General features: G+C 49.3%; 1 protein-coding gene across 1 annotated transcript; it reads left to right on the forward strand.

Annotated features, from left to right (window-relative positions):
- Positions 1 to 1,789: 1,789 nt before the first annotated feature.
- Bola3 (bolA family member 3) lies at positions 1,790 to 8,908 on the forward strand (the record flags this gene model as incomplete). The annotated part of the gene is given in 3 exon segments (XM_005385527.2): positions 1,790 to 1,913; positions 4,664 to 4,752; positions 8,678 to 8,908. Coding segments are annotated over 3 exon segments (279 nt in total), but the record flags the coding sequence as incomplete, so codon positions are not given.
- Positions 8,909 to 26,620: the final 17,712 nt, after the last annotated feature.

Below are 26,620 nucleotides of genomic sequence, written 5' to 3' on the forward strand. Positions count from 1 at the left end.
GGGGCGGGCGCACGGGCGCAGCGCGGCGAGCACTTCGGACGGGGAGCGGGAAGACGTAGGGCTCACAGCCCGGAGTCCGGGAGTGGGTGCAGGGCCCTGCGGCGGGGTCCGGGCCCCGGGAACCTCTGACCTTGCGCCTGCAAAGCCCGCAGCCCAGAACGGAAGCCTGGCGGGGGCACTGCCCACGCGCTCCCAGTCCTCCCGCGCTGCCTCGGCCTTCGCTTCGCGCCGTCCACTTTCCTCCTGCCGCTCGCTTTCCGGCGGGCCTCGAACCTGCCGCGCCCCGCGTGCTGAGGAGCGCCGCCGCGACTGTCCGCGCGGGCAGCGGTCATCTGTGGGTCCTCGGCCGGGCACAGGCGCTGCCCGCAGGTCGGCTAGGAGACAGGCTCCGTGGATTCTGCGGCCCTTAGTGATTGCCCATCTTACCTGCCATCCCGTCACCCCCTCCCTACCCTCCCCAAGCAACACGCCGCCCCAGGCCCTCACCCCTGCGACTCCTCCCAGACGCACAGCGCGAAGTTTCTGACCTCTGTACGGCGCCGAGACCTGTAACCCCAGACTTCTGAGCATATCTCACCTGCTTGTTTGCTGACCGGTGAGCACGGTCCTTATCTGCTCGCTCATCGTCCATCGGTCCGTGCCCAGTGCCCCAGGGCCTCCCCAGGGCCAGCCGTGGGAAGCTCCCCTCGCGGGACAGACTCAGTGTTGCCCTTAAGACCAGCTGGAGAGAGACCCTGTGCACAGCTCTGAGGTTCCGTAGCAGCACCGCGTCCTGGGGCCCAGGAAAGGCCCGCGGACAGGCGGGACCCAGGGGAAACAGGCTGGCACCTTTAGCACCACACTCGCTAATGGCCCATGGCCAGGTGGAACCACCATCGGGTGCTGCTCCCTTCCTAAGGCCTTTCGCTTGGCGTTGCCCTTGACCTGCTGCTCGAGGCGCTGTCGTTTGCAGCTTGCTTCACTGTCGAAAGGCTGGGCCATCTCACTTGGGCTCACACCGCCTGTCTTAACAAGTCCAGAACCTCCAGCCTGGCGTTCAAGGCCTGCCGCGCTCCGCTTCCAGGCCCTGTTCAGCATGTGCTCAGTCACGCCAGCTGTCTGCTCGTCTGATTTTTCTGTTCCTTGGCTTCTAAGGGTTAAGACGTGCTCCTGCTGGAGCTCTGCCTTCTGTGGTGGCCATCCAGGAAGAGGGTATTGTTACCTATAGTGAATAACCTTAAAATTTCCCTCTTTAGCTCATGTCATAGGATTCTGCCTCTTCTGTCCCTTGAGTTGGGGCATGGTGTCTAGAGGGCTGCTGGCAGTGGTGGTGCGGGCACATGTCACAGGGCTGGGGTTCCCGGTGATCGGGCTTAAAGGTGGGTAGAGCACAGTGGATGGCCAGAGCTAGCAGGGTGTGTCTGAGGCGGGCTGCCTGGCCTCTCCTGGCTTTGCGTCTTACTAGTCTTTGCAGTTTGGGGTAGATTCCTCAGGGCTTCCATTTCTTTGCCTATAAACTGTCATCACAAGAGTGTCTTTCTTATAGCACTGTCATAGGAGTTAAATGCCTGTGGGATAAGGTCTTTGGCTTTGTCTCTAGAGTTAGTGTTGTTTGCAGTTATACTCCTCAAAAAACAACCGCAAAAATCTATTCCGTGTCCTGGGGAACTGAATGGCCAGCCAACACCACATAGCCCCCCAACAGCCCGCGGCTGCGCTGGTGGAATGGCTGTGGGGGCCTGCACAGTGGCCAGCCCTGGGGCCAGTGGCACCGTGCTCTGCCATAGCCCTCTTCTCTGTTCTGTGGCAGCTTCCTCTGCTCTACTGTGTCCATCGGCTGTTCGCCTCCCAGACGGAGGGGGAGCTCCAAGTGACTCAGGTTCTCAGAGAGAAGTTTCCTCGTGCTACGGCTATCAAGGTCACTGACATTTCAGGTGAGGCTTTCTCTTATCCTTCCTGGGGAGCTTTGGTAAGGTTTTGCCCTGGGGAGGGGCAGAGGGCAAGGGGGCCTGGAGGAGAGAGCTCATTGCCAGTGAGGACTCAGAAACCTCAGAGAGAACCTGGGGACAAGGTCCAGCTGGGGGGGACCCAAGGTTGCCAGCCTGGCCCTGCTTGGACAAGGGCTCTCTCAGTCACCCCAGACCTCAGGTCTGCAGTCTCTTATTTGACAGCAGGATGGACCTTACTTTGATTTCCCCACATTAGTCTGTCTCCTAGAATGGCAGAGCTCAAATGGGCCCTGGGCAGGTTTTGTCAGCTGCCTTACTTTCCTCAGAAGAAAATAAGCCTTTGGGGTTATAGCTCAGCTGCATAAGCGCTTGCCTGGCAAGCCTGAGGTCATGAATTCGATTCCTGGTACCACAAAAAAAAAGAAAAGAAAAGAAAAGAAAAGAAGCCTTCAAGGGCAAAGGCCCTTTCTACCCACTCCCATCCAGCCAGGCCCTGCCTTCCCCAGAAGTTCAGGCTGGCTGTGTTTGGGGAACAGCCTCCATACCCACAGGTGGGAGAAGATAGACCCTTTATCCAGCCACACACACGGGCAGCGTAGCTGGGGACAGCTAGATAGGGGTCCACCTGAATCGCCACACCCACAGGATTAGGCCATTCTGCAGCTCACTGGCTTCACTGAGAGTACAGTGTTTACACAGGTTGGCTGAACATTTAGAGTGGATTTTATTCATGCAACTACAGGAAGCTCATCTAAAGATCTTTTGGCATGGAACATAAGGTAGGGGCTCTGCCAGTCCCCAGGCAGTGCTCAGGCCTTGATATTACCAGCCCTATACCCGCCTCAGGCCCAGGGCAGATCTGGAACTTGACCCTTAGGCTGGCTTTGCCCAGCCCTGGCCGAAGTGTGGAAAGGTCGTTGTGATGTGATGGTATATAGATATATGTATATTTTTTGGTGGTATGGTAGTACTTGGTGTTGAACCCAGCACTATACAGTGAGCTACACTCCCCTTTGCAATAGTTTTGCTAAGTTGCCTAGGAATTTTCAATCCTTCTGCTTTAGTCTCCCAGAGTTCTGGGATTGCAGGCATGTGCCACCACAAAGTCTGGCCTGTAATTCCATGCCATAGGCAGGCCAGAGGGAGAATAAGTTTTCTTCCCCAGAGTGTGTGGGTCATGGAAACTCTAACCTTCCCACACCTGTCTGTCTTTGGGCTGACAGTGAGGAGACTCTTGGATGGTTAGATCCCTATTTCAGAAGGTCCTTGTCTGAGCAGAGCCAGGCTGACAACCTTGGGTCCCCTCAGCTGGGCCTTGTCCGCAGGCCCGCAAGGAAGGAATGCTGTCGGGAGAGGCAGGAAGAATCTGAGCACACAGGTCCAGCTGAGTTGCCCAGAGGGACAGGGTTTGGAGAGCTTTTGCTGACAGGGGTTCTGAGGGTGGCAGCGTACGGAGGGCGGGGGAGCTCTGCACCCCTTACCATACCTCGCCCTGTGCATCTCTTCATTTACACCCTTTGTGAGGCCCTTTACCATAACGCAGTGTGTGTACCCAGGTCTGTGAGCTGGTGAAGCCAATTGGTGAAACTCAAGGAGGAGTTTGGGAACCCTGATAGATAGTGGCTGGTCAGAAGCACAAGCAAAACAACACTGGGCTTGTGACTGTCACTTGCACCCAGGTAGATAGTGTCAGAACCGAACTGGGTCAGCAGGCGCTGGGGCATCCACTGCTGCAAGACTGCTTGCTGCTGGTGTGGAGAGGCCCCCACCACGTGGGTCTTGGAAGTGTCCGTTGCGAGTGTGTAGTAGGGGAAACCGTGGGAGTCGGTTCCCCGTCTCTGTCTTCAGTCACTGAGGTTAGGAAGCTGTGTGCAACCGAAATGTGGACTCCCAGAGCACACTGTAAGGGAAGCAAAATGAGCCGGGCGTGGGGGCTCACACCTGTAATCCCAGTACTGGAGGCTGAGGCAGGAGGATCACTATGAATTGAAGGCCAACCAGGGCTACGTAGTGAGTTCAAGTCCAGCCGGAACTACACAGCAAGTCCCTGTCTCCAAAAAAGAAAAAGGGAACAAAACAAAGCCCGTTGAGTCGTAATTCTCAGGTGGTGGCCTCGTGCTCTCAGCACAGCCCTGCCCGCCCCTGTTTGGGGCAGCATCCTCAGGAACTCAGCACTTGGGCCGGGCTGGAAGGGCCCACCCTGAGGGCCTCGTCATAAGCTCCATTCCAAGCGGCAGGTGCCGGGCACAGCCCCATCTACCTCCCAGCCCAGTGCATTTGCTGGGGCCCAGGCGCTCATGCCACTTTGTTTTTGTTTTGTCTTTTGGATGAGTTTACAAACACAGTTTTCAAACCAAATGTCAAGAGTGTTTTTGCAGTTTTGGAAATACTGACTTCAGGTCCTTTGGGAGGTTCGACACTGAAATGCAGACCTTCCCACCCACCCTCTTCCATGGCATTTTTTGGCTGCATTCCCTACATTTTCCACGCTTTGCACCTTTGCTTTCCGGTCCAGGTAATAAGCTGGGGCGGCACAGTGGCCTTCCAAAACAAAGAGTGCGTTTGGGTGGAGGCGGCCTGCCGGAGGTGTGTGGTCTGGTGGGAAGCTGCGCTCTTCCTTCACCCCTCTTGGTGACTGTCCTTGTGCTGAATGACAGTCTCAGGCCTTCAAGGACACCTGGGCTGCGGCTGCCATGCTTAATAACTGAAGCCCTTTTGACTCCTGTTTATTTTAGGAGGCTGCGGGGCGATGTATGAAATTAAAATCGAATCAGAAGAATTTAAGGAGAAGAGAACTGTCCAGCAGCACCAGATGGTTAATCAGGTCAGTGGCAGTGACAGTGGTCCTTTGCCTCTGGCCTTCGGCACCTTAGGTCTGCCGAGTGGGTGTGGTGGTTTTCAAAATTAAAAACAAGCCACCCAGTGGAAGGAGCTCAGCCAGTACTTGTTGAGAGTTTGCAGGCAGTAAGGAGAGCTGGCCTGTGTTTTCTGATGGCTTACAGAGAATTAAGTGTTCAGTTCCTGAAAGGCATTCCCTTTAGGATAGTTCAGCCTGGCTTTCAAAGGTCGCTCCCAGTCCCCTTTCCCCAGCACTGTCTTGTCACAGGAGACAGAGGTGGGCCGGGAAGGAGGGAGATCCCCAGCCCGACCTTCACAGCTTCACAGCCGAGAGCCACAGCACGTTGTGAGCACGCTGACGTGGGTGTCTAAATGCACTTGTGTGGTTGTGTGGACTTTTGGAAGATTAGGTTAGAGGACTGTTGGGCTTTGACAGAATTACATGGAAGGAACCAAAATGAGACCTTGTTAAGAGCAGGTCTGTTGGCCTGGGCCGGTCTGAGCTAGGACCTGGGGTTGCCCTGCCCAGGGTGAGTGTTGGGAGTCGAGGTCTGACAGGCACCCACTGCGGAGACGGCAGACCTGGGAGTGACCGGACTTCGCTGCCCAGGACCTGCTCCCAGCTCCGGGCCCCCTGTACACGTGGTCTGCAGGAGCAGGGTGGGAAGGGTAGGACCCCTGTCTGGCACACTCGGACCTGACCATCTGATTGGGGCCCGGGCCAAGGGGAAGCTTTCCTCTGTAACCTTGCCAGGGGCTTAATAATGGAATCATAGAATCGGCTGTGAGTTCAAAAGGCCATGAAAAGGTCACCTGGCCTGGCTCTTGCCGCAGTCCCCTCCCTGCTGACTCCCCGGGGACAGGGTGGCCCTGCTCCCTTGCTCTCTCTAGGAGTGGACTGTCATTCGTGGGGGACCTGCTGACCTGTGACATGGACCTTGTGTCTGCGCTTGCTCAGGGCCGAGCCCCAGGGAGGCAGGCTGAGGAGTGCTTCGGCAGGGGCACTTTCCGGCACCCAGTCGGGACTGGCTCTCGTGGAAGGAGTGGGCTTAGTAGCTGCTGTGCTGTGCCTCCCCACCTCCGGCCTCTCCCTGCGAGCTGCCCAGTCACCGCCTCTGCCCTTGGCTTCCCACTGCTCACAGCCCTTCAGTGGGTCCTGCTGCGCACAGGGCCCGGCCCAGCTTCCCAGCCTGGGACTCAGCATCATCTGCGTAGTCTGCCCCCGTCTGCCCCACGCGCCTGACTGGAGGCCACGCTTCCCTTGCGGAGCCTCCCAGCCTCTGCTCCTGTGACGGTGGTCCTGCCTCTCGTGCCTGTTCCGCTCCGGCTGGCAGCTCCAGGGCTGCCTCACCCCCAGCTCCTCCCCCCGGCGTGGCAGGGCTGCCCCTCCCTGTGCACCGTGCCGCAGGCTGGAGTGAGTCGCAGGCTGGCATGCCACCACTGTGGCCTCAAGGCTGCCTTTGTGGCCTAATGTTAGCTGGTACAGTACTCTGCCACTTAGCCATGCCTTTTCTCCTGTGTCCCCAGCACCCGGGTTAGTGCTGCAGGCACAGTGCTCCGCTTTTCTTACCCATAGCTCTTCAGCCGGTCACTTCCCCCCGCAGGGCCTCAGCTTCCTCAACTGTGAAGTCATCCTGGTGATCTCCAAGGCCTTCTGTGACCTATGGCAGTGATGTGTAATGTGTGACGCTATGGCGTGCTTGGGGGTCCGCCTGCAGGGGCTGCAGAGAGCGGGGAGAAGGTGTTGAGACGGGAAGTAGGCAAGGCCCGAGGTGCCAAAGCCAAGAAGGTTCCTGAAGGTGTGACTGGGCCCTCACCCTTCGAAGGAAGCTATGACGGGGAGGCGAGCTGTGGCCTAGGTGCGGATACGAGGCAGCTTCCGAGGAGCAGCCTGGCCTGCAGGGAGCAGGCGTCCCAGGGTCTGAGTGCTCTTGCTCAGCTGTGTTCTCAGGCTTTTTCCGTGGACATGTTTTGCTCGTCTATAGAGCTGAGCAACTTCCCTGCGGATGTGGAAATGAGTTGTATTGCGGGTCAAGTGGGACAGGCCTGCTGGCGGGGCCAGTGAGGTATGGCCAGGGCTTCAAGACACCTGGCTTCATATCCCGACTCGGTTACTCCCTTGCTTGCTGACTTTGTATCAGCGGTAGACTCTGGATGATAGCTGGTGAGACAGACAGACAGACAGACAGACAGATAAAGAAAGAAAGAGGACAAACAAAGAGATAAGACTAGCTTTTCTCTAAAGATCCTTCTGACTATAATTCTGACTATAGTACGGGTATTAGAATTTTTTTTGTTTTCAATATAGAGACCAGGTTAAAATGAACATAATCAAACCAAGGGAATTAATTGACCTTGTAATGAAATCACCTGTTCTTTGGCATGTCTTCATTCAGTCTTAAGCGAATTTACCTGCTTGCTGTCTCATTCTGTCACCACTTTCGGCGTCTCTGGCCGCGTTGGCCTCTTCATCTCCTAGTGGAGATGGCTTTTCTCTCCTTAGTAGAGAACATGGCTCCCAGCCACCTCTGGTTGGCATCGTTCCAGCCTGGTAACCCAGCAGTCAAGGCTGCACTCTGAAAAATCCCAGGGGAGATTCTGACTGGACCAGTTTGGGTCGCGTGCCACCCCCGAGCCAGTCATAGGCTGGGCCGGTGAGGCTACTTGATAGTCCCACCAGAGGGTGGAATTAAAGTGTGACAGGAACTGTTCCCCAAGCGAAGGGGGATTGCTGAGCAGACTGGGAATTGACGCCCACCCACCTTGAGATTTTGGACGAGAAAAGAAGGACTCTGTCTCCTCTGCACTGACTGCGCCCGAGCACTCCAAGCCCCCTCCTGTCCTGTAGCCTTTCTTTCTCCGTCCCAACGCTGTGGGGGCTCTGAGCACCTTGACTGTGGAGGTTAGTTCAGGTTTGGGTTCTGACAATGTAGCTTTAAGCAAGTCTCAGAATTTCCTATGTGACTATTTTCTGCCGTGAAGTAAAATTGGAGCCTTTACGGTAATTGGTGGGGCCTTAAAGAACTGCCGCTCATTACTTGAAATAGCAAATCGTAGGAAACAGCCTCAAAGGTCACTAGGGGCAGGTGAAAAGGTACACTACATCCGTGTCATGGGATGCAAAGACTGCGGGTACACTTCATGGCAGATGGGCAGATCACTGAGAGAGATGGTTAGGGCAAAGGCAGTTTAGAAGCAATGTGTTTGGAGTGTTAAGCATTTGTGTTTGTAAAATAGTGTGGGGTGGAATGTGTATTCATATTAGCTCAGATAAGCGTTTTGAAAGCCCTGCAACAATCCACAAGAAACAAGCAATAAGAGTTCTCTGTTTGGGGACAGAGGCAGGAACTGAGAGACAGAGGACATCTGAGAGTAAGATTTCACTGTATGTCTTTTTATACTTCCTTTTTTAAGCCATACTAGATTTTGTTTGTTTGCTTTGTGTTTTGAGGCAAAAATCTCACCATATTGCCCAGGCTCGCTCTGAACACTTGAGCTCAAGGAATCCTCCTGCTTCAGCCTCCCAGTGCTGGGAATGTAGGCATGCACTTCTGTGCCTGGCTTAGATATTGATTCAAACAAACATTTATAAAGGAAAAATTGCGGAAACAAAGCATGTAAAAAGTCTCCTTCAGATGCAGGGCTTTATAAAAATACAGTGGCACCTTGGTTTACAAACTTAATTTGTTTTATGATTTGGGGGACGATGACTGTGTTCTATGTTTATAGGGGAAGATACCCGTGCTTGTGTTTATCACCTAATGTTGTAAACGGAAGCAAAATTTTGCTGAGTGCTTTAGTTTGCGAACCAAATGGTTTACAAACAGAAGCATTTGTGAACTGAGATATTACTGTACTCTGTAATCATTATCAAATACACAAAAAATGATGGTGCTCTTTTACTTACTCAGGCACTGAAAGAAGAGATCAAAGGAATGCATGGACTACGGATATTTACCTCCGTCCCCAAACACTGACCCTGCCGGCTGTGTAGACGCTGCTGCCTAAGACCCCGGATGACTTCCCTTACAGCATTCTTTGCCAAAAAATTTGTCTATTTTTGTTCATAGAGATTTCTATATTGTAATTATTGAAGATATGTTATTTACACAGACGTTCATTAAAGCCCATTGACAACTGACGCTTTCCAAGGGCCGTGAGTAATGCTTCAGGTTCCTTTATTTCGGAAGAGATGTGGGTGTCTTAAGGCTCTGTCCCTGGACGGCTCTGTCCTGCCACAGGAGTCAGGCTGTGCCGCTTGGTGTGTTGTGAAAAGGGTTCCGTGTTTCTCCCCCTCTGTCCTCATCACCTTGCCCAGCACTGGGACAGCGTACCTGACACTTGCAGTTTAAAGGAAGACAGGTTTGTTTGGCTCACGGTTCAGAAGTGTTCGTCCACGTTCGCAGGCTCACGCACAGAAGCCGCGGGCAGGAGGGCCTGACGGGAAAGCTGCTCATTGTGCGATGGACAGGAAGCCGAGAAAGAGGGCGGGGCCAGGGAGGGACGTCCTTCCTTCCAGGTCACACCGCTGTGAGCTGCACCGCTGACCAGGCCTCCTAAGAGCAAGTCAGCTGTAGCACCCCACGGCCTAATCCCCTTCCCAAAACCCCGCCTCTGAGTGCGTGGGGCTCCGGCGGGACATTCGAGACCTAAACTGTAGCCCTCTCTGTTAAACGGCTCAGTTCCCTTAATTGTGCCATAAGTGAGAAAAAAGCCTCAGCTTTGGCTGTTCCTGACCTCACCCCCTCAGTTTCTCAGTCTGGAGTGGACCCAAGGATTTGGGGTGCCTGAACCTGCGTCCTCTGCCTGGCTTTGAAGGTCCTTGCCCTCTGCATCTTGACAGGAGGCCAACACACCCTAAGTTGAAGGAGGAAAAGTTTATTTAGCTCACAGTTTGTGGAGGTTTTAGCTAATAGTCGGCTGGCTCCAAGGGGCATGGGTGGTATGCAGAGGGGCATCACAGAGAAGAAATAGATGCCAAGCAAGCAAGGGACAGTCACAGTTTTTATCCCTTTTATCTTATCCAGGCTGCTCAGCTTGGGTAACGCTCACACCCTTAGCCCTAGTGCCTTTGATCTTAGCATTGCACCAGGAATCAATTCCAGCATCACATATTCCAGATCCAGCCACCTCTGAAAAAGCGCCACCTATGACCACGTGAGGCCTTGAGGGACACCTAGGCACACGCCGTAACACGTGGCATGATGACAGTGTTGCTATTCAGCATGATTTGGGCTCCAGCCACAAAAGCCTGCCTTAGTCTTGCCCGTTTGTAACAACCAGCTCCTTAGCGTTCCCAGAAATTCCGTGACTGCCCCATATCCTTGCACTAAGTTCTTTCCTGCTCACAGAAGTCTAGTTAGCGTTTGTTACATGCAGCCAGGAGCCCTTATGGGTTCACCAACTTCATGCTATGTGGCTTCTGCCCTCCTGCCCGCGCCTCCCTACTAAACTGCATCCTGGTAGGTCCACGTCCACTGCCAGTCTGTGTTCTTCCCCCAGACACCTGGTGGGTGGGAGGCTGCCCATCTCCTCCTTCCTCAAACTCCTCTTTGTACTCCATGGACCTGGCCACCAGGGAAGTCAGTGCACACTACCAGTTCTGCAGGTGCCCCCCTGAGGATATGAGGATAGAACAATCTTGAGCCCCAGATTTTGGGGGAGCACTGTTCACACGGTTCACACTTCTCCCATTTTCTGGTTTTAAAATACTCTGTGTGCACCGTGGAGCTGGGAGGTTTTGCTAGGGCAGACTGCCTTTCACATGGAGTAGACATTCAGTCCCTCACAGCTGAGAAGGGACAAGACTAAAAGAAGTGTGCCGAGGGCCCCTGGTGCCTCTGAAAAGGCCAGGCTGCCCCTGGGGACAACTTGAGGCGGTGCGGTGGGGAAACTCCAAAGACAGTCTTAGTAGCCCACCAGAGGGTGGCGGTCAGTGGGAATGGAGAGGTCACAAGTTAGATGCTTGTCCTGCCTTGCGTGCAACCTAACTGTCCTCTTAAGGGTGGAATCGGCACAGTGATGTTTTGGTTTGTTTTGAGGCAGGGGCTAACTATGTAGTTCAGGCTAGCCTCGAACTCGAGATGATCCTCCTGCTTCAGCTTCCTAAGTGCGGGTTCCAGGCCTGCGCCACCATGCCTGTCACGATCTGCTTCTAAAGAGTGGAATGAAAGAGAAGTGATGCGCAGTTTCAGAGACAAAGTTGTAGAAGGCAGCGAGGTGCCTTCCTTGCCCTCCCCTGGGATTGCTCACTGGGAAGTTTTCCTCCGTGTAGAGGACTTTCACGCAGCCTGGAGCCCCTCATTTCGGGGACTTGCTGAATTCAGAAGAGCACTTATGTACCTTCCTTTTTCTTAAAGGAAGACATATTTCTAGAGAGGAAGACGAGAAGTTACAACTAAAAGAGGCCAGGCAGAGTCTTTTCTTCTACAATAAAACTAGAAGGAAGCGATCACATGGACACTTAGTGAGTGCGTGGCTGTGTAGCCCGGTTGGGTGTTGAGTAGCCAGCAGGGAACCAGCTGTGAGGTGACCGCCTGGTCCCTCCCCCACTGTGAGAAAACAAGTCATCCGGGAAGCAGAAAAACAAACACAAAGAGTAAAAAGTTAACACAACTGATGTTCATGTAACGCATTTAGTATTTTCTTTCATAATAGCCTTTCTGGAACAGTTTTAGACTTAAGGAAAGTATGGAGGTGGGACAGAGCTCACTTACCCCCTGCATCCCATTTCCCTGATAATTAACATCTACGTTAGCTTGTCACCCCCTGTGTGCAGCCTAACTGCCCTCCTAGGGGTGCGCTGCTACAGTTTTTACAATTAATGAACCGCCGATGTAGGAAAGCCCGTCATTCAGACCTCCTCAATCGTTCCCGAATATCGCTGTGTAGGTCCGCCTTCCACAGCACCGCGTCGTCGCAGTTAGTTATCGGTCTCCATGGCTTCACTTGGCTACAACAGTTTCTCAGAGGCTCCTCAGACTCTCCTTGTCTATGGTGACCAGTGACCGTTTAGTGCTTCCATAGCATTACATTCAAATACCCTTGGGGAAACTGGGGATGGGTTAGGCAGACAGTGATTTTAAAAACAAAAGCCAGTCATGATCAGTTGACCAACTGAAAATTACACTACTCCAAACATTGCAGCCACTGTTACCTAGCCAAATGTAGCCACCACACTGAAAAAGTGCAGTGACATTAAATAAAAATGAAACAATTGCCAAATTAGAGACACTGGGAAGCAGCAGCTTTGTCCAAAGAGAGTGGGTGTCGGGGGACAGTGCTTGCAGTCAAGTTCGGCAGGTTTATAAACAAGGTTAATGAAAGAAGGCTTTTCCAAGGTCTCACTATGTAGCCCAGGTTGGTCTCAAACTCACCTTGATCCTCCTGCCTCAGCCTCCCACATGCTGGGATTACAGGTGTGCACCACCATGTCCAGCTTTCTGAAGGCATTATTAACCTTTAAGTACCTCTAGAGAACTGGGTGGAAGTAGACATTTCTGACATTCTGGAAAATGTTTCAATATTTTTTTTTTAGTAGTTCAGGCACTGGCTAGAGGGACTGGCACTAGAAAATACCTTTCCCTGTTCAGTCAGTGTCACGTAGCTTCATCTCTTCTTGGTGCTAAGACATGCAACTCAAAGTCGCCATCACAGATTTATGCACACAACCCCATCCCCCTTGCTGCCTACAAAATGAACTATTTTCTGAAGCAAGTTTGTACGAGACATACGACTCAAAGTCGCCATCACAGATTTATGCACACAACCCCGTCCCCCTTGCTCCCTACAACATGAACTATTTTCTGAAGCAAATTTGTACGAGACAACCATTTTTAAAACTAATGATTTGCCCCAGACTTTTCAGTGTTTAATCTGTCTTCTTAAGTAGTTTGCAAATGAGTTCATGAGCTGGTATAAGGAAGGTCAGGTTATAGTACCTTCAGTATTCCATTTGCTTGGTTAAATTCATAAAGTGGGTAATTTGCCTTGTGCCAAAGAAAATGGGGGAAGCATTTGTGATTCGTTAGAACCAATACCCAGTTCTCTTTACCATAAACCTCCTGAAATAAGACCAAGGCGCTGAGGAGTTGATGTGTACTGTTTTTACATAAGCTGCTCTCCGCAGTATCAGAATGTCAGATCTAGCACCTCCATCTGGTGAGAGGGGGGCAATCAGGTGGTCTCATACATAAAAATCAACAGGCTAACTGACAAAATGTTTCCAGGGTTCAACTGGATCTTTGGGATCAAATAGATCTTATAGGACAACCAGGTTTTTGGAAAAATAGAAACTTTTAGTAGTGGTATAAATACCTATTTACTTCTTTAGAGTGAGGTTTTTGTTTGTGATTTTTTTCTAAGTAAGTAATGTTAAAACATAATAAACTAACATTATTTATTTCTTTATTTGTTATTTATTTTTGTTTTGATTTTTTGAGAAAGGGTCTTGCTGTGTAGTCCAGGCTAACCTTAAACTTGTGATCCGCCTGCATCAACCTCCTCCTGAGTGCTGGGCTCACGGGTGTGTGCCAACATCCCTGGCTATGGTTCAATTTATTAAGCTACAAAATATAACACACACTCTTCACGTATTTCAGTTTTTGGCAGGCAGTATATGAAAGCTGAAATCTTTTGCACCCCGGGGAATACTATACTTTTTGATTCAGAATGGTTAGAAGTTAGAATCCAACTTTAATGTATAGGTGGGGCCAAAAGAAGAAATGCTTATCAGATTTCAAATGACACAATTGTAAACTGACAGTTGGCACCTTTCTATGTAAAGTGTCATTTCAGTGAGTGAAACTTGATTAGAATTACATTAGTCAAGGAAAATGATTGTGTGTGATGCCTAAGCACCCACTGTGGGGCTCCTCAGACTTGTGCTGTATCATTGTGCCATCATCCACCCACCCACCCACACATCTACCCCCCCATTCATCCATCCACCCACCCATCCACCCACCTATCCATCCACCCATCCATCCACCTACTCATCCACCCATCCATCCATCCATCCATCTACCCATCCACCTATCCACTCATCCACTCAACCATCCATCCACCCACCCATCCACTCATCCATCCACCAATCCATCCATCCATCCACCGACCCACCCATTCATCCATCCATCCACCGACCCACCCACTCATCCATCCATCCACCCATCCATCCACCATCCATCCATCCATCCATCCATCCACCCATCTACCCATCCACCCATCCACCCATCCATCCACCCATTCTATCTTTTGAAGAACCACCTGTAACAAGCAGGAGAGACAACTCTACAACTCAAAAAAATCTAAATGATGTTAAATACATCTCAGCACCTTTGGCACTTTTGTCTAAATAGATTTGGAGAAAGAACCCTTTTCATTTTCATTTCTAAAATGCAGATTCACCCGTCACCTGCATTTCCCTTATAACATACAATGTTTCTGCCTCAACTACTGACCTTCAAATATGTAGAGTGTTTTCCAGGTCCTTCAGTGATAGAGTGTGTACCTAGAACATGCAAGGTCTTGGGTCACAACAGCCACTCCAAGACCCAACACTTAAAAAATAGTAATAATTCTGGCCCAATTCCTTAGCTCATTCACACCTGACGTGCTCCTTGGAGTAACTGACAGCTGTGCCCTCCCAGTCTTGTGCATAGTTCCTTGGGATTTGGGCTTTTTGTATATTCCACTCTGCTCAGTTTGTGGCAGTAAGGTCCCCTCAACTTCAGTGAACCAGACTTCAAACTTTGGGCCTTTTAATATTTTTGTTCAAATTTTATCAATTTGTGACCCAAATTATCTGGGTCTCCCATTTAAGGATTTTTTTTTTCTTTGAGATAGAGTCTTGTTATGTAGTTCAGTCCTGAACTCATGATGTCATCCCAGGCTGGCCTCGAACTCACAGTGATCCATCTGCCTGCCTCACCTCCCAAGGGCTGGGATTGCAGGCATGCACCACCATGCCTTGTTTAAGGATTCTTTAAATAGATGTTCTTCATTTTTAAAAAAACATTGTTTAAAAGACATTTAATTATATTTTTAAAGATTTCTAAGCATAAAAAGATGACAATACTTCATAGACCACTTTATATAACAAAATAGGCAAGTAATAACATACATATTTTGCAAACATAATTCCTGATACAGTGCAGTCATCTGAAACCCTATAAAGGACAGTGTTAGTCTTTTGAGAAGGTAGAAAGAGCAATGAGTCAGCACACGTGAAGTTGCTTATAGAGATCAAGAAGTTGCCCCATCCCTTTGCTGGTTCTGGGAATTGAGCACAGGGAGCTCTGAGCTACATCGCCAGCCCTTTTTTAAAATTCTGCAACAGGGTCTTACTAAGGTGCCTGGGCTGGCATTGAATTTTCAGTCCTCCTGCTTCAGCCACTCGAGTAGCTGGGATTGCAAGTGTGTGCCACCATATCTGGTGAGCAATTTTATCTTTCACAAATACAGGCATACCAAAAGGACATCTCTTCATTTATTGAGCAAGTTTCAGTGATTTTATACACAAGCTTGCTTGCTTACTAAGTCAATGTTGTGATAATGCACTTTTTGGGGGGGGTCGGTACTGGGAATCAAACTCAGGACCTTGTGCTTGCCAGGCAGGCACTGTGCCACTGAGCCATATCCCCAGCCCCAATAATGCACTTTTACAGAACCAGATTTGCAAAAAATGCATAAAACAATTAGAATTCTGCTGGGCGTGGTGGCGCATGCCTATAATCCAGCACTCGGGAGGCTGAAACAGGAGGATCGTTGTGAGTTTGAGACCAGCGTGGGCTACAAAGTGAGCTCAAGGCCAGTCTGGACTGCCTAGCAAGACCCTGCCTCAAAAAGACAAAAAAAAAAAAAAAAAAATTAGAATTCTCTGAAAGTATAGTTTGTATCTCTGATTTTGAAAGTGATACAAATATGAAATACACATACAGCAAAGTATAAAAAATGCAGCCTGGGGGGCTGGGGATTTAGCTCAGAGGCAAAAGCACCTGCCTGGCAAGCGCAAGGTCGTGAGTTCGGTTCCTGGTACCAGAGAAAAACAAAAACAAAAACAAACAAACAAACAAACAAACAAAAAATGCAGCCTGGGGCTGGGGATTTAGCTCAGCGGCACAGTGCCTGCCTAGCAAGTGTGAGGTCATGAGTTTGATTCCCAGTACCGGAAAAAAAAAAATGGAGCCTGAGGGTGTACAGTTCAGTGGGAGGATGCTCGCCTGGCACATGTAAGGCTCTGGGTCCAATCTCCGGTATCACACACACACACAAATAATGCCGACAATTTTCAATAGCAGGAAAAAAAACCTAAAAGAGAAATTCAGCATATGAAAAAAAAAGTACAATACAGGGGTAAATTATATGCAATTGCATGGAAGTAGCCCATAAATCCTGACCAACTTTCAAGCTCATTAATGATTTTGAAGTTTCACGTTAAGGTGAATTGGTTCTTTTTTATAAGGCATGGCTCCCCTTGGAAAATACATTCACATTCATTTTCTATATGGTACTCCTCTCTTTAAAATTCTTCTGTGATTCAACATACAGTAGCATGAGCATTTCCTACTCAGATTTCCCATTTCCTGCATCATGTTCCTTTTACATAGAAATCCATTCGGCACATGCTCAAATGCAGACCACAAGTTTGCCAGAAACAACACTGGCTAGGGAACAGCAATGCATTGCGTTGTCCTCTCCCACCATGAGCCTAATTATTTTCAAACAAGTCAATAACTTCACTGGCTTCCTCAGACAAACATAACTTTTTTTTCTTTGAGGCAGAATCCAGCTATGTAATCCAGGCTGGCCTCGAATTCACTGTATAGACCAGGATGACCTTGAATTCATCATCCTCCTATCCTGGCCTTCTGAGTGCTGGAATTTCAGACGGTGCACCATCACACCTGGCTCTGACCCTAATTTATTAAAATTTTCAGGAATGTCGTCAGGTGGAAGGAATACTAATATAGAGAAATGACACATTTAAATGGAGGTTTTTACCATGGCCATTTCACACAACCAATATTTGTGTGCATTTTCTGTCAAATGTGTTGGGCTAAATGAAAAAAATTTTATTGGTAATGCCTTGAAATTCATTTCTAGAAGTTCTTTTTTTTAAGAGTAGGAAAATTTATTGGGGAAAAGGAATGGGGAATGGAAATAGCTCCTGAGAGACAGGAGGGGTCCCAAATGGTTGCCCACGTTTAGAAGTGCTGAGCACCCCTAATTCCAACCTGTCATGATTCGGGAATTCAGCTGAAACCCATTTTCTTCACCCAAACTTTAAATAACCTTTTGGAGAGCATTACAGTTTTTCCCATCATTAATACATAAGGGAGCAGAGAAGGTCTAGAATTTTCAGATCTAACAAGGGCATGAATTGTATTTGATTAAAAAAAAAATTGGGGACAGTTTCAAAAGTGTCATCCATTAGCCAAAATGAGGCATGCCCTCATTTTTCAATGTTAGACTTAGTGGTAAATATAAGAAGTCTGTCTTCTTCCACAGTCAAATCCCTAAGCCCATGTAATGTGCTTTCTAACATTGAGGGAAGCGCTCTATCTTCAAGTGCCTTTGGCTTAGAAGGTAGAAATGCAATTGTCAAATTCTTTTGTTTTCAAGAATTTTTTTTTTTAACACACTATGCTATGGATGAAGGGGCCGAAACAGTACACAACTGAATATTTGGGAGGGGAAAGTACTTGTATTTTTCACCTCTGTGATCTTAGAGATGCTACATTTTTATTTGGAGCGTGGTTTTGGTTTATAGATTTTCTGAGCATATATTGTCCATCTGAAAACTCGCTTAGGGCTGGAGCTGTGGCTAAGTGGTAGAGTCCTTGCCTAGGATGCATGAGACCCTGGGTTCGATCCTGGCGGCACAAAAAGAAAGTCTGATGTTGTTTTCATAGGAGCAATAATAATTAGCTTTTAAATTTTTGTCTTTCACCATTAAGTTGCCTAAGCATTATCACAGCCTTTTTTTTTTCAGGAGAACAAATTTACTGACTTCTCCCATTGTGTTGTAAGGAACACAGTAAGAAGTAATGATGTTTGGTTTTCCCAGTGGCAAATCTTATTAGTCAGGATTCTCCAGAGAGACAAAAACAATAAAACTAATAAAATGGGTATGTAGATATATGAGAGAGGACCTATCAGGGGAATTAGCTTTCATAGTACGGTGGCTGAGAAGTCCCATGACACTATCTGCACCCTGGAGAACCTGGGGTGCCAGGAGCACGGCTTAGTCCAAGCCCAAAGACCGCAGAAGCAGGGAAACCAGTGCCGCAACTCTCAGTCCAGGCCCAAAGGCCGAAGACCAGGGGCCACTGGTGTTAAATCCTGGAGTCCAAAAGCCAGGAGTTGATGTCCAAAACAGGGAGAGAGCAATTTGCCTTCTGCATTTGTTCTCTGAAGGCCCCTAGACTATGAGATGGTGTCTCCCACATGAAGGGTGATATTCCCACATACTCAGCCCAGACTAGACGTTCACCCCCGCTGGACACACCTCACAGACACACCCAAGGTAAGTTTAAGCAGGTTCTTGATATATATTCTCCTTAACACGATGCAACTATCATGCTTACAACCGTAAGTCCCTTCCCCAGAATTCTGCTTTCTACCCTCCTCCTTTTCTTTCAGTGGGAATCGTGGTTTTCAAGAGCGTGGCTTCCAGGATTTCAACTTTTGGGACTGTCATCTTTCAGGACTGTGATTTCTCAGGATTTTTTTTTTTTTTTTTTTGGTTTTTCTCCAGTACCAGGAACCGAACTCAAGACCTTGCGCTTGCCAGGCAGGCGCTTTGCCGCTGAGCTAAATCCCCAGCCCCTTCTCGGGGTTTTAGGCTTCAGAAATTTTGATCTTTTGGGATAGCAACACGTGGAATCACGGCTTTGGGGGCCGCGTTTCTCAGGCCTAGGACCGGCAGCGCCCCTTCGGGCTTCCTCACTGTCTGTGCAGTCTCCCTTTCACGCCATGTGCCTTCTCAAAATGGTGTGGCTGCTTCACACCTGGGGGGTTAACATCAACTGCAAGAGCTTTTGGAAATCTCGTTTAAAATTTGGCTCAAACACACGACGTTCAAAAGTACCATCCAGGTCAGCCAGGAAAACACCATGCCCAGCGCTAACATCAAGCACGGAAGCATCCAGTGGAATCTTGTGCTTCCGTGTCCACCTTTTTAGTTGAGTCATACTCTCTTCCCCAAACCAGATTTCTCCTCCATCTATGTATTCTTGGAAAGTTTGTAGTTCTGCCTCACAGAGAGCATTGCCATGTTCTCGGTCCCCAGCACCTCAGAAAATGCTTCACAGGGCCACCCCTCCGACTATGCCACTGCGGTGCAGCTGCCGCCGCCTTCAGCTCCAGCTCGTCTGCTCCCTGGTTGGTGGTCCTGGTGGACTGTTGGGGCTGCCAGCTGTTTTTCTTTTGTTTGTTTGTTTGTTTTTATTTTTATTTTTATTTTTTTTTTTTGTTTTTTCTCCGGTACCGGGAACCGAACTCACAACCTTGCGCTTGCCAGGCAGGCGCTTTTGCCGCTGAGCTAAATCCCCAGACCCTGTTTGTTTGTTTTTAAAGCCAGTTCTGATCCATTTCCATTTGGATTTACACATTTCATTTGCTGTCTCTAGGAGCTCTCTCCTCTGGTGAGGTGGAAGATTTCTGAAATCACCCAGGCTTTAGCCTTTGAAACAGTGGATTTAAGGTTTGAAAAGCTCCTTTTGCTGCTTGGGAGACTTATTTTTATGAACAGCTGTAACTTGCCTTTGGATTTGCCCCCAGATGTGACCTCTCGTAGGCCTTCTCCTCTGGAATGTGGAAGACTACTTCAATACACTGCCCTGACATCCTTGGATATCCAGGAAGCGCAAATGCTGACTCCTTCACCGCCTTCCCCAGCTGTGACCCTCTCTGAGCGCTGATCCAGCCACCTCGTTCCCTCCGCGCGGCTCTCACTGATCGCCGTCATCTGTCCGTCAGCCTCTGCGATCTCCATCGATTCTCCTCACTATGCTCCTTTCCCGCATCACTTATATTTTCTCAAAGAGGTTGGAGTAGGAGGAGGGTGATGCTCACGCAGCTCGCGGTCAGGCCTCTACTGATAGTGATCTGCTGTGCTGTCCTCCGCTGTTGGTGCCACCTGCTTGTTGGTGCCACCTCAACTGCATCAGTATTTCTTTCTCACAAACACCTCTGTGCTCTGCCGGTTTTTTGAAGCTACCTTTTACTTGATTCAAGCTGCTCCCAGCAGGCCTCCAGGGGCTGACACAGAATGCAACTGCAATTTCCAGCTTCGGGGCTTGAACGAGGCAGGCTGACCGGATCGGGAAGGTCAAGTTCTCTGCAGGAGGCTGGGCCTGGTGGCTCATTTCCTCTGCAGGACCAGAAGGAAAGGCCTGCATGATGACTCCTGTACACGCCTTCTGAGTTTTAGGTTGGTTCTTCAAAAATTCCTGCATTGTTTCACATAGTCGAGTTTAACCTCTGTCCCTTCCTTGACTAATGTGATGAATTTCTCAGGATATCAGCTCCCCACCTGTGTCCTTCTAAGCGCTCAGTCTGCCCCGGGCCCGCCTTGCTCCTGGTGCAGGGATGCTGTGCGGCTGCAGGGCTGGGCTCCTGGGGCGTCTCCTGCTGGTCCCCTGCTTGTTGTTCCCCTCCTCTGGGTTGCTCCACACGGAGGTGGCTGGGGATCCGGCACAGCACCCTGGCGCCCCAGCCCTGCGCGCTCTGATGTGGGTGTTTGCGGCCCGCAGAGCGCAGAGCGGCCAGGGCACAGGCCCGGGAGCAGGAAGACAGAGGCGCGTGGAAGCCTGAAGTCTGCGTCTGGCCCCAGCAGAGCGCTGCCTCCAGGTCGCTGGCCGTGGCCAAGGCTTGGGCCCGGCCCCCAGGTGGAGCTCCTCGGGCTGTAGTGCCCAGAGAGGCCCTGGAGGGCCACGCTGCTGGATGGGAAGAGAAAGGAGGCTGCACGGTGCCTGCGGTCTCCCCTGCCGACACCCAGACCTGACTCATCTGCCTCGTCCTTCCCTCTCAGCCAGCCCCAGACCACCCTCCGACCTCCTCACTCTTGCCCCAGTAGAAGTAGACCAAACACATTCAGGCCATAGGACAAAAGTAGATGTTAAACCAAAGCCAGGCACAAAAGAGAACACCAGCATGGAGAATTACTCCAAAGATTCAGTACTGTGAGATTTTATATGTAAAAATTTAACTGAAATGTTACAGTGTAGCACAGGGCCAAGATCTTAAAAAAAGGCTGGGAATGTAAGTCAGTGCAAAGATACTGGGTTCCTTTCCCATCAGCACACACACACGTACACACACACACACACAGAATCAGCAATAGATGGCTCCTGGGGTCTGTATGCTGCACATTTTTGTACATGTCTTTGGAGTTTTTTCTCTCCAAGTTTCTTTTTTTTTTTTTTTTTTTTGAGGTGGAAAAGACATAGTGATGATGTTCTAATTTGTTTTCCTGTGATGTGCAGAAGTCCCAACTAGTCTTCTCTTGAAAGCCTCCTAGTCTACCTGGACCTAAATAACTAAAAAAGATTATTGTACTCAAAATTATGAAGGTTAGTACCAAACAATTCTACAAATGCTAGGGTTAAGTAATAGCTCATTTTTCTGCTTCACATTATTTAAAAATGTATAAACGCTTGTTGACCACAGAAGGATCTCATGTCTTGCTTAGGTTGCCTACTTACCACACTGTTTCTCAGTCTTTGTGTTTATTATCTGCCTGTTTCTCTGTGCATCAAACCAATAGCAATTTGTAAATTCTAAATAATATTTTTGTATAATTTGAAACTTTCACAATTGTCATTCATTAATGTGGCATGTGGTGCAGACTGCTGGGCTTTCATCCGGACTCCAGCCTTCTGGTGTTGGCTCTCCGGCCTTCATCATAGATTCTTCAGCATTCCGTCGCAGACCCATCAGCCTTTTGCTACGGACTTGCAAGGACACTGCAGCGAGCTCCAGGCCCCGGGGATGGGCTCTTCAATCTCCAGCGTGCAGACACCCTCTGCATGCTTCCTCATCCAACTCTGTAGCTGACTATTGTAAGCCAAACTTGTAATTCCTTGTACATTTGTTTATCTTGTATTATATCTGTTCCTCTAGTAAACCCTGACTGATACAACATGCTAAATAAAATAAGCCAGACACAAAAGGACAAATACCATGTGATTCAACTAGATGGGCTTGCTAGAGTAGTCAGAGAGCAGACAGAGAGGATAGCCAGGGATTGGCAGGGCTGGGAGGAGCAGCAGAGAGTTGTTAGTATCAGTTTTGGGGCTGCTGAGAATGTTCTGGGGGCGGAAAGCCATGGTTGACAACAATGTGAGTGTAATTAATACCGCTGAGTTATACTTGGAGAGTTAACTTAAATATAGCTGTAATGGTGAATTTTATAGTATGTATAATTTGCCACAATAAAAATTTAAAATATGGAAATTAAAAGCCAAAGGAAAAAGACTCACTTTAAACGAAGTGATAACAATTTCTGAAAGCATGTCATCAAGCTCACATGTCAGGAATTGAGTTGGGGTTAGTTTGCCTGTAGGATTTAATGCTTATTAAACAGCAAATAATTTTACAAATGCAAATCCTAAAGTTACATTTTGTTAAAACCCAGCAGTGCCCATGGCAACTGTCAGGACTTAGACTGACAAGGACGCCTTTTCTGGGTATTCTGCTTGGAACAGCTCGGGCTTTGGCAATGGACCCCTCCTGTTTATTAACCCAGCAGCAAGAGCAATGCTGTTAAAATACAAAGCCTGTCAGGTTGTTCCCCGGCCCAGGACCCCTCCTGCCTTTTTTCTCTTAGCTCCTCACGACTTGTCCTCTGGGTGCTGGGGCTCCTCACCTGAGCCAGGAGCTATACTCAGGCTTGATTTGTTCTGCTCTGTCCAAACAAAACACTCTTCCCCAAATGTCCACTGAAATCCCTCTCTTCCTTCCCTCTTTAAAGTACACCAGTATGCCCTTTAGAAGTGTTCATCCCAGCTGGGTGTAGTGGTGTGTGCCTGTGAGCTCAGCATTCAGGAGACTGAGGCAGGAGGATCTCTACAAGTGCAAGGCCAGCCTGGGTGATTTCAAGACTAGCCTGAACTAGTGAGACCCTGTCTAAAAAAAAATAAGTAAATAGAAATAAAAACTAAAAAATAAATTAAACAAATAAAAAGGAAGAAAATAAAGAGAAAAGATAAAGTGTTCAACCCAGCAGTAAAAAGAAAGGGGCTATCAAGCTACAACAAGGCAGAGGAACTTGAAAGGTGTGTTGATAAATGAAAGAAGCCAGCATGGAGACATGCACAGTATTGTTCCAACCATTTGACATTGTGGATAAGGCAAAATTCTGAAGGGAGTAAAAGAGGTCCACGGCGGTCAGGGCTGGGGACAGGATGCCTGGGTGGAAGGGGAGGGTTTTAGAGAAGTAGAACTATGTGTGACACTGTCTCGGTGGAGTCCATTACACATAACTCAGGGTCCTTAGACTATTCAACACCAGCCGTGGCCCTGATGTGAACCAGGGATTTTAGTTAATTGCTTACTGTATCAGTCAGGGTTTTACTGGAGAAACAGATATAACACAAGATGTACAAATTATAAGAAATTACAAGATTGGCTTATGACGGTCAGCCAGAGTTGTATGGGGAAGTGTGCAGCGGGTGTCCGCACATTGAAGACTGAAGGAATCAGTCCGGGGTCTGGAGTTCACTGCAGAGTTCCGTGCAAGTCTGTACCAGGAGGCCCATGAGTCTGCAACAAAAGGCTGAAAGATCCAAGGTGGAAGCCAAAGAGTCTGCACTAGAAGCCAGGAGACGAAGTCCAAGCTGAAGGTGAAGACTGGAGCTCCTCCAAAAGGAGCGGAAGTACCGCTGTCCTTCTTCATTTCCCTTTTATATTATCTAGGTGATGATCCACCCTAGGGTGTAGAATTGCTGAGCCAATTGCTGAGCCAACTTTAGTTATGCTACTAAACTCCTCAAGTTGACATAATCCATCAACCACTACACTTACCAAGATTGGGTCACAAGAGTTGTCACAGATGCACTGTGCAAATGTGACATGATAATAATAACAGGAAATGGGCAAGAAAGGAGCTGTGAGGTGGCACGATGGCGAACCTTATAGAGCATTCAATAATAACAAACAGCCGGCTGCGGCACAAATGCCGTAGGTTCTCCACCGTTGGGAAACTCTGCACTTCCTGATCAATTTTTCTATACACCTGCAGCTGCTCTACAAATAAAATCTATTCATTATAAAAACAAGAAAATGTGAATTCATTTTTCCCTTTTCGTATCATGATATTTATTTCGCAGGGATGTAAGCATTGCTGGCGGATGGTGATGATAAAAAGCAGCTGACTCCGGAGCTGCGCTCTGCCCTCCGCGGATGCCTGAGCATCTCTGTGGCCCCAGCACCAAGCCGCCTGCAGCCGTTCCTCTCCCGGCCGCTCTCCCACGACTTGCGCTCACCCTGTTAACAGCAAGTCTTGTTTTCCAGTTGTTCAGACTGAAGCCTTGGGACCATCCTTGATGGGACTTCTTTTTCCCACCACCCACGTCTAACCCCTAAACCTTGCCTGATTTACCCACCTTCAGAATACACGCACAGTGTGACCACTTATCGCTTCTGCTGCTCCAGCTGCGGAGTCTTCACTGCGCTCCGCCCCACACTCCCTGCCTGGCCCGTGTGAGATGTTTCCTCTGAGGCTGGTGGCCCGTCTCTCTCCTGGCTTCCCTTCCCTGCTGGGCCTCAGTGTCTGAGCGCCTGAGACCTCTGATCAGTTCCTTCTCTCCCAGGAACGTCTCAGGCACCACCCCGGGCTCTGTCAGGCACACTGCCGACAGCTCCCACAGCAGCACCCAGACCCTGCCCCTGACCTGAACAGGTCCCCTGCAAGGTGGCTGCTTGGCCATGCAAGAGGGGCTCAAGCCCTTTGTGGTCTCTTTCCTCAGCCTCTTTCCTTACACACTTGCCTCAAGTTCGTCCCCTCTTGCCTATGTTTCCGTCCTGGGGAATGGGTGCTGCTATCCACCCCGGCGCCCAACTCATCCTAAGCCCTCCCTGCACCCGCTGCACACACAGCCACCATGTCCTGGGACTCCCCCTCTGTGAGCTCTCTCCAAATGCTTTCCCTTGCCCTGCCCCCGCCACCTGGTTCACACCACAGCCATCGCCCCACCCCCCCCCCCACGAGGTTTGCCACAATCTGTGGCCTCCTCCTTCCCCCATCAATCCACCCTTCACACTTGTCAAAACTGGAGGATCTGGCCTACTTGGCCATGAGCCCACTGCCCTCCACGGGGAGCCCAGCTCAGGGCCTTCATCCGTCCCCACTTTGTCCCCAGAGGAGGGCCTGGCTCTGGGGTGCTGAGCACAGCCCTGCTGAGAGCAAGGTGCTCAGCGCGAGTTGGGGAGTGGAGGCCCCAGTGCAGCGGGACTGCAGCTTCCGTCCAGCCGTCCGAGTGAGCATGCGTGGCTGAAGGGTGAAGCTGCCCTTTGTGAAACACTTCTGCAGCTAGTGCGGAGTTAATTCCTAGGACTGTCACTTCCTGATGGATCAAGCCATGGTCTACAATGCCTTGGAAGCTTCTCTTCTCATCTGGCCTCACTCAGGCCATTTTTCTTCCTAGGGGCCTTCAGTTACTGAATTCTGTTACATAAGTACCGCGTGCTAACTGATTACGCCACTGGAGCTTCCGCATTCTGAACCATTTGGTGTCCTTACTGGGAGCTCCCAGGACCCTCAAGAGGCATTTCTCAATTCGCAGCTTGTACATGTGTTTGTGGTGCTGGGAAGCAAACCCAGGGCCTCAAATCTGCTAAGCAAGTGCTCTGCCCGTGAGTCACACACTCAGCCCTTCACACTATACTCTTTCATGTTCTACAACTGTTTCCAACACTCTACTTTGTTTTTCTATTGTCGCATCACCTGTGCTTTTTAACTCAGCGGATACTTCTTGCTATGCTGTCTAGTAATCTTGCTTTGGTTGAGCAGGTGAGATGTCCTTTTGACTCTTTAAAAAGTGTGTTGCAGGGGCTATCTAACCTTCATATTTCTTGCAAATGCTTGGTTGCTAGTTTTTGAATGCTTTATGTTTTTTGGCCATACAAAGTATCTTATATGGTTTTAGATAATTTGGTTCCCTGTTATACTTCTTTGAGTAGAGTCTTGATCTTTTTGGTTCTTATTTGGAGTAGTTTTATAGCTTATGTAAACATTTTAATGGAATTGAAAGGAATGAGTTTTTGGAGGCTGGCACTATGGTCAGCCCGGAGGCCACGAAGGAAACAATTCCACACTCAGTGGCACTGAGTGGCCTGCAAGGTACTTGAGATAGGAGCTGGGGCCAGGAGCTGGGGCAAAGTCAAGCTGTGTCCCATAGCCTGAAAGCTGTATCAAATTGGGGGTGGGGACATGAAGCAATATTGCAGGGAAATAGTGTCATTCAGTCTGGTTTTTAGAAAGATGGTTTGGGTAAGGAGATTGGCTTTGATAAAACCAAGTCAGACATCAGTACCTGTTGAAAAGGCCCTAATGAGCCCCCATCCTCCCGCAGAGCCACCTTATGCCCGTAGATCTGTGTCACCTCCCCTGGGCTTGTGCGTAGACTCCCACCAGCAAGGACAGTGCCCATTTGGTATTGGGCCTTAAGGTGCAGAAGAAATGGATGTGTTTGGACAGGATACAGACTTTGGCATCAGATGAACGGGGGTTTAAGTGGGGGCTATGCTGCTTGCCGGTTAGATGGTTTTGAGCAAGTCATTTTTTCTTTTTTTTTTTTTTTTTGGTACCGGGAATCAAACTCATGACTTTGCACTTGCCAGGCAGGCACTGT

The sequence above is a fragment of the Chinchilla lanigera genome, unplaced genomic scaffold (assembly GCF_000276665.1).
Source record: "Chinchilla lanigera isolate Chin_1 unplaced genomic scaffold, ChiLan1.0 scaffold00023, whole genome shotgun sequence".
Lineage (NCBI taxonomy): Eukaryota > Metazoa > Chordata > Mammalia > Rodentia > Chinchillidae > Chinchilla > Chinchilla lanigera.